This window comes from Colias philodice, chromosome 9, assembly GCF_061535455.1.
Source record: "Colias philodice isolate Cphi_HAF_F1 chromosome 9, ilColPhil1 Martin Lab GWU primary, whole genome shotgun sequence".
In the NCBI taxonomy this organism is placed as follows: domain Eukaryota; kingdom Metazoa; phylum Arthropoda; class Insecta; order Lepidoptera; family Pieridae; genus Colias; species Colias philodice.
In genome coordinates, this window is record NC_143094.1 from 10,081,901 (window position 1) to 10,090,150 (window position 8,250).

At 34.4% G+C, this 8,250-nt stretch overlaps 1 protein-coding gene across 1 annotated transcript; it reads right to left on the reverse strand.

Moving 5' to 3' along the window:
• Positions 1-5,586: 5,586 nt before the first annotated feature.
• Positions 5,587-7,290, reverse strand: Arl6IP1 (ADP-ribosylation factor-like 6 interacting protein 1). The gene is made up of 3 exons (XM_089699409.1): positions 7,069-7,290; positions 6,572-6,943; positions 5,587-6,129 (listed from the first exon to the last, which is right to left on the reverse strand). Exons 1-3 carry the CDS (start codon positions 7,084-7,086, stop codon positions 5,941-5,943), a joined length of 579 nt encoding a protein of 192 aa, XP_089555535.1. The 5' UTR covers positions 7,087-7,290; the 3' UTR covers positions 5,587-5,940.
• Between the last annotated feature and the right edge of the window lie 960 nt (positions 7,291-8,250).

Genomic DNA, 8,250 nt, shown 5'->3' on the forward strand with positions numbered 1-8,250 from the left:
TTATATAGTAGATCAAGCAACAACATCCCCCCGGTTGCAATGTTACAATGCGGATGCGTCGCAACAACGTCCCAAGGGTGCAATGCTGATACTAAATATTAAACTTAGATTATGGATTGGTCTCCGCGCGCGCTACTAGATACCGCCGGCGTAGTTGAAAAATGCGGCAACTAATAGTACGCCGAATTCGGCGTACCCAAGCCAGTTGTGTTACAAGCATTGTGTGGAGAGGGCGAACCGATAGTTTATAAAGATTTTGAACAAAATCTGAAGTAAAATGCCTATTTGTGTCATAAAACTATTTAAAAATAATACAACAAAAAATAAGAAAGACACTAGGATAACGTACCATCACTAAGTATCGTATTATTTGAAATTTCTCCTTTACTTCGAAAATTTTTTCTACGAAAATACGACGCCATTCAGTGTTGCCGTACTGCATATCCAAAAAAATACACGTGGTTGAGGAAATCTTTTAGCAATAATTTGAACTTTTTTTTTCAACACTATTACTAACACATATACTATAAAAAAGTATAATAACAATAATTTATTTCTGTTTAACCATGTTTAACTGACTCATATAATTTTTTTTTTTATTTCCGCTTTTTTACTTTTAAACAACCTTTGTGACTATAGTATAGTAACGTCGCAAGTGGATTTGAGTCGCATGTTCATGGATTCGATTCCCGGCCAGGTCAGGATTAAATAAATAAATATTATAGGACATTATTACACAAATCGACCTAGTCCCACAGTAAGCTCAATTAAGGCTTGTGTTGTGGGTACTAAGCGACGATAAATATAATATTTAATAAATACATAATATATAGATAACACCCAGACCCAAGAACAAATAATTGAGTTCATCACACAAATATTTGCCCTGACCGGGGATCGAACCCGGGACCGTCGGCTCAGTAGGCAGTTACTTTACCACTGCGCCAACTGCGTCCTCAAATGGATTAAAAAAAATATTTTTCAAACTTCTTTCCAAGATGCCAGATTTCCCATTTATGAGGTAAAATTTATGTAGCTGGCAGCCCAATTCTTCACACACACTAGCGTCTTTACAAATTGCCTAACACACACTACAGAAATGAGTTGCCGCCATAGAAATCTAAATAACAAGACACTAGAAGTCGTAAGCGTGCGTGACCTTGTCGCCACTCAGGTGATTTACACAACACCAGTGTGTTTGTCACTGTTCAGTTGCCTCTGGAGACGTATGAGTGTAAACATGGTGTGTTTCAGCATTTCCCATTGCGGAAATTCTTCCACAAGTTGTAATTATATACTAATAAAGGAATAATATTTCATCGGAAAATATTTTTTTTTAGAAATAATGCCGTTTTTCCTTAAAATTATAGAATATTTACAAGTATTACGATTGTCACCATAGTAATCGAAATAACAATGAATGACATTCTTATTATCACGTTTTTTCGTATTGGAGCAAAAAGAAACAAAACGTCTCATATACTTAGGGATGTTATTCTAAAATAAACCGTAAATTAGTGCGTTAGGATACATATTAAAAAGCTTAATTTAATATTTAAGTTAGTTTTCACTAAAACCAAGCTGTCCAATAAAAGGCATAGTTTACTTGTGTGTACTGTTTAGCTATCGGTTTGAATGTGTTGATTTTGGCGACAGCGGTTTTCATACGAATTATGACAATAAAGCACTTCTATGTGTCTTGTTATTTAGATTTCTATGGTTGCCGCACTCACAGAGCTATTGTTTTTAGGTGGAGCGGTATCTAGTCGTAGCGCGCGCGCGGAGACCAATCCTTAATCTAAGATATTAAATAAAATCCAAAAGTGCACGCCTCATAATTTTTTTTAATAAATATTTATTAATTATTATTTTTGTTTATTTAATAACAATTAAACCACATCGAATCAGACCCTGAAAAATGAAAGGGTTCTATTCCTGAGCATACTCAAGCGTAAGAGAAAAAAAAAGACTCGATTAGTAAAGTATTTCGGTCGCTATCGTGTTAACAAGAAAAAGGATCCGCACATACAGACACACGGACGTCCAAGACAGAACTTTTTTAAACTGTTTTTTAACTAGTTTAAATAACAAAAATGACATCAAAAATATCATGAACGTTAAAAATAGTGTTTTTTCTTAATATGTGTGTGTATGTATTATCTTACAAGTGCAATGTATGATACCGAAGTGACAGTAGTACCCACCTCAACGCTTCGCTTATGAGGCGTGCAATAGCTCTAAATCTGTAATATCTTTGAAAATATTCATTAAAATCTTATGCTGTAAAGGGCCTTATAGATCTATATTGAATCAACAATGTATTATGGATTTTAGGATTAATGCTGTACTTATTGGTTAAAATAGATTCGAAAATTGGCCATTATTTGTAGTAAAAAGTAAATGACAAAAAATGATATTGTGGGATATCCGAGATAGACATAATATTATACCATTGCGGAGTTTTCTGTAGACCTTTTCAATGTGTACAATACATAGAACATTATTTTGATAAATCTCGTAAGAATTAGGATTCAGCCTGCGTTTGCAATATAAGCGGAATTTTTATTATTATTTACAATTTACGACATCGCATTAGAAACCTCAAAAATAACAAATATTTCTCCACTATTTATTGCATGATAATGATATTATACATATATAAATATTCCTCTTCAATCACTTAATCTATTAAAAAAACCGCATCAAAATTAATTGCGTAGTTTTAAAGATTTAAGCATATACCTATGTATAGATTGTCTAATCTAAAAATGAACGCCCTTCCACTAAACTTAATTGTTTCAATGTGTTAGGACAAATAATTATTGAACCACTTTTATATGTGTGCGCGCGGCGATTCTACTGCAAACTTTGACTTTGGCGCACTGATTTGTCAACTAATCGGGCGATCAGTTCAGGTGCCTAGCATTGTATGGCGGGGAGAGTGCGCTATGTACGGAATGACACGTCCGTTCTGTCGTGCATCGCGTCATTTATGCACTAGTTGGCCAACTGGTCCTGTCGTTCGGGCATGGACAGGACTGGAGGACTGAACGACCAATGAGGCAGACCAATTTGTGTGTATTGCGTCTATACACGTACTTTGAATGTGAGCGTTAACACAGTGGAGGGGCGTTCATTTTTAGATTAGACAATCTTCTAGAGTCTAGTTACAAAGATAATTATTGTACTATCATATTTTTAGGGTTCCGAGTTCCGACTTCCGAACCTCAAAAGAAAAAAACGGAATATGTAATAAACCCTGTAGAATCACTTTGTTGTACGTCTGTCAACACCCTTTATTTCTGGAACGAGGTATCAAGCTGAAATTTATATCGAATACTCCTGTCTATGGTCCCTTGATGCTGTGAAAAAATCAAACGTATAAGCCAACGCAATCCCAAAATTCAGCCGTAAATGCTGAAATTTTTCGCAAATTTCTACATTCGCAAGGAAATCAAAACCAACAGGGTAGTTCCCGTGTACAGTACATAATCATGAAATTTGGTACAATGTCTTATAACACATGCATTTTTTATAAGCTGATTTCAATGTTATGAATATATGTATAAAAACAACATCTGCCACCATAAAATGAAATCGCTTTTCTGTGCCTATATCCCTGTGTAGGTAATTGATTTGTAACTAATATCTCATTAATATTACAAACGTGAAACTTTGTGAGGATGGATTCATGGATGTTGATCCATTGATCGGATTTTGGTAATACGACATGTATTTATTTATTCGTGTAACTAACTATAATAAAACTGAATAGAAATAATATCAGCCACAAATACTTGCATTTGTATAGCTTGGTTTACGTTTATCCCCCACAGACAAATATATCATAATACCTACAGTAGACCAGTGCCAATCCCTTCCAAAATTGTCTTTAATTTATTTTTCCTTTAATTTTTTATCACATTTCCCTCCTTTTCTAATGGGTTTCATCCTACTGTGATTTTTTTTGTTTCATAAATTATCGGCACTGGTCTATAGCGGCGCCTCGCGGTTTCACCCGCACGCGTGAATGAGTTTTACCTTTTAATCCTATTGTTCCTGTGAGAATATCGGTATAAAAAATAGCCTAAGTTACTCCTTATAACAACAGTTATCTCTCAGTGAAAGTCCCGTAAAAATCGGCGTAGCCGTTCCTGAGATCAGTAGGAATAAACAGACAGACAGCCAAAAATTGTATAAATTACTATTTAGGTAAATGTATGCTTACATAATATTCCATCCACAGATTCCATCAGTATAAGTACAATAATAATAAATATAAATCTATACTAATATTATAAAGAGGAAAGGTTTGTATGTATGTATGTATGCTTCACGCATAAACTACTGAACCGATTTTGATGAAATTTGGCACAGATAATCTTTAGACCCTGAGAAAGAACATAGGCTACCTTTTATTGCGAAATATGTACCACGGGCGAAGCCGGGGCGGACCGCTAGTACTAAATATTGAAATAGAGTTTCATATTGGATAACATGTTTTCATGTGTGTTTTCACTAACATCTTAATAGATGGCGTGGTCTATCCTTGAGTGTGTTCCTGTGATGGCGAAATACGCGTGTTCGAAACCCGCCAGATCTATATTTTCCATTCATAGAGTTTTTCAAATATTTTTCATACAGGTGTGGCGTAATGAAAGCATAACTAAAGATATAACATATTGTAGCGGTGCAAAATAAATTTTGTATAGGTAACTATGTAGTTCCTTGGTTTTCGAGATACGTGTGAGAGAATTAGAACAGAGAAGTTGTTATGTGGCTATACCTTCCTATTAGAATGTACTCTATAGCGTACAACATAATGTCGATATTGAATTGATATGGAATGCATGGGGTTACGGATTGTTTATATTTCTTGAGTCAGTAGCTCGATGAGTCTCGGTACTACCCACGTACTACCATCGACTGCGCAAGGTGTGCTCACGGAGTTATTACATATTTAATACTAGTGTTGTGCTCCGCGGTTTCACCCGCATTGCTCCGCTCCTGTTGGTCTTAGTGTGATGATAATATATCCATACAGCATACTAATCCATACTAATATTATAAATGCGAAAGTAACTCTGTCTGTCTGTCTGTTACTCAATCACACCTGAACTACTGAACCAATTTGCATGAAATTTGGTATAGAGATATTTTGATACCCGAGAAAGGACATAGGATAGGTTTTATCCCGGAAATCCTACGGGAACGGGTTTTTATCTGAAAACGCGGGCGAAGCCGCGGGCGGAAAGCTAGTAGCCTATATATCCTTCCTCGATAAATGGGCTATCTAACACCGAAATAATTTTTCAAATCGAACCAGTAGTTCCTGAGAATAGCGCGTTTAAACAAACTCTTCAGCTTTATAATATTACTTACCTAATTACAATTAATTATGGCGACTCATTTAAATTCTCCGACATTTATTAGACTATTTCGAAAATTCTTAAAATGAATACACCATTTGCCACTTTCTGGTGGTATGAAGAAATTTTTTCAATCTCTTTTGGCATCTAAGTATTGCTGCAACTGCATTATCACTTCTGTCCTAGTCAAGGTTTAAGAACAAATAAAGAAAAATAATTTTAATTCATATCCTTTTATTTAACAAAAGTTAATAATTTAAAGCTCACAACATAAGCTATATTAAACTTAAAATGGTAATGACCAGACTTACATCACATAAAAAGCTAGCAACTGATAATAGCCAATGATATTATAAGTAAACAGGTGTAGATAGGTTATTAGCGCTTCAGAAGTGGCATTTAAATATGGCGAATTAGCCACAATTTACGAGAGTAGTCTCTTTATCCCATACAATAGTTGAATCGTGCCATCTTACTTTGATGTTTGATTGTTTGTGCGGTAGTGTGCTCTATTTGAAGACTGAATGTTATCTACACCTTTTTACTTATAATATCATAGATAGCAAATCAATTATTCTGATTTCAATGCTATCTTTGGTGCCATGTGGATCATGGACAGGACAGTGTTGAAGATGCCTCTGTGCTGAATGCCAGGCCACAGGAGCACCACAATCGAGAATATGTAAAGCAGGAACACATTGTTGATAGTTGACGACAACCAAGCCAGGACGCACAGCATACTGATGGAAATTATGTAGTACTGGAAAAGAAAAAATATAGTTTATAGGTAGTAAATAAATTTATGTATAGATCAATTCAAACTTAATTGCGGTTTAGGAAGTTAGATGCAGGTGCAAGTACGAATGTGCACATGTCCCTTATCGTCCCTCTAATACCTAAAATTGTTTTTTTGCTCATCAGATCGTAACTATGATGTTCTGAGCCGCCATTAAGTTTGAATTGTACTATACTTACAATTAAATTTAAACAAAAATGTTCTTTGACTAATGTTATAAATAGAGCACCTATTTTGATTTACTCAAATCTGAATACAGGCAAGGCTTTAGATAAATTCAAATTGGGCTGTGGTCACTGGTTCTTTACTCAATCTCTTTTGGTAATAAATTATAACACAGATAAAATTATGCATATAAAAGTATCTCCAATCATTTTTGAAAAAAGAAAGTAATTTAAGATCTTACCATGATAGGGCTATCTTCTCTCAGTGAGTAAAACTTGCAAAACTGTTTAAAGGTCCCATTATACATTTCTACAATGCTCCTACAGATATCTTCATACGTTTTTTCATTTTGTCCTGACCATGAGTTAGGACTACAGATAGATTTGCAAACAATGGGAACAATGAAATCAACAAAGTTTATGAACAAACCAACAATTGCAAATGTTGCAAGAGTGTTTAGGTCCATTAACCAGATAATTAAATATAGAAATGATACGGACGCCACTATGGCACAAGGATGCCACTGTTGTTCCCATAGGAAAACCGATTTTAAAGGCAGCAACGCTGTGCGCCACCCTTCCAACAATCTCTTCAATTTTTTTACTTGTAGCTCCTAAAAGTAAAATGAGGTTTTAAAACGACAGTAGCAATGCATTTCTAAAATAAACAATCAACGCATTATATGCGTAGATCCGTACAAAAAGAAATTGTAGTATTTTTTTATTCATTTCAAGTTACCTGGTTAGCATCAGACATTGCGGTACTTGGAATGTCCTGCAAGTTGTAAGCTTGAAGTGAAATTATTGTAAGATGAAAGTGAGGATGAGCAAATTAGAAAAGTAAAATTAGGGAGTGCTTTGAAATTGCACCTCCGACCGTTTTCTTTCTTTTGTCATAAAATTATTCAAAACAATGTATCGATCACAAAGTGACAGCTCAATCAGTGCTGCCAAGTGCCAACAACTTTTTCTGTTTTCATCAGAAAAAAAAATACTTATTGTTATAGCTGCAAGGTTTTACATTTTACATGTTACATTAAGACTTTATGTAAATGTAAAATTTTAAGAGTATAAAATTATTATTAAAATAATTATAGTGCTACAATGATATATATGACTACTTATTATAAACTAGTAACTAGACTAAGTTAGTGGTTAGACAATTATACAAGGATCATTTGGCACTTATGCGTTAATTACACCATTCTAAAATCTAAATTGAGATAAGTATTAGATTCCGAAGTCATTTATTTAGGGAACCACTAAATTTAGGCAAATGAAATCTCACAGCAAGTTAGCCTTAGAAGTTAGCATCCTAAATTTTGAAGTTAGAACGGACTAAAAGCTAGCTACTAGAGTCCATTTCAAGAAAGAAGTCCCGCGGACAATTATGGAACTAATTTAAGAGATGGGGAGATCGGCCAATACATTACATAAATCAATTTTTTTTTATCTAAATATTCGAGTCGTAGTAGGTTATAAAATGAAATTAAATGAAAATTAAATGAATGAAAGATACATAATTTCCCCACATTTTACCCTGCCAAAATTATTACGCGCGCATACAGCGCTGCACCTGCGGGACTTCTTTCTTGAAATGGACTTTAGTTATTATTCTGTGCTAAAAGAATTAGGAAACATTTTTATACGTACAAAATTCGTTTAGAAATTAGAAGCTTCTGATCAAACTGTCCTATAGTAGGGATGGCGATCTGAGATCGATTAATCGAAGAATCGATTTTTCGAGCAGAAAATATCGATTTTTTAAATCGATATGAAGTACTGTGTCGATTCACTGAATCGATATATCACCCTTGAAAATCGACATTCGATTTTTTCTGTTTTGGTATAAACCATACAATTATTTGCATTTAGTTCAATGTGCCTGAATTATAAGAGTGCTGCCGGTTAAAGAGTTAAC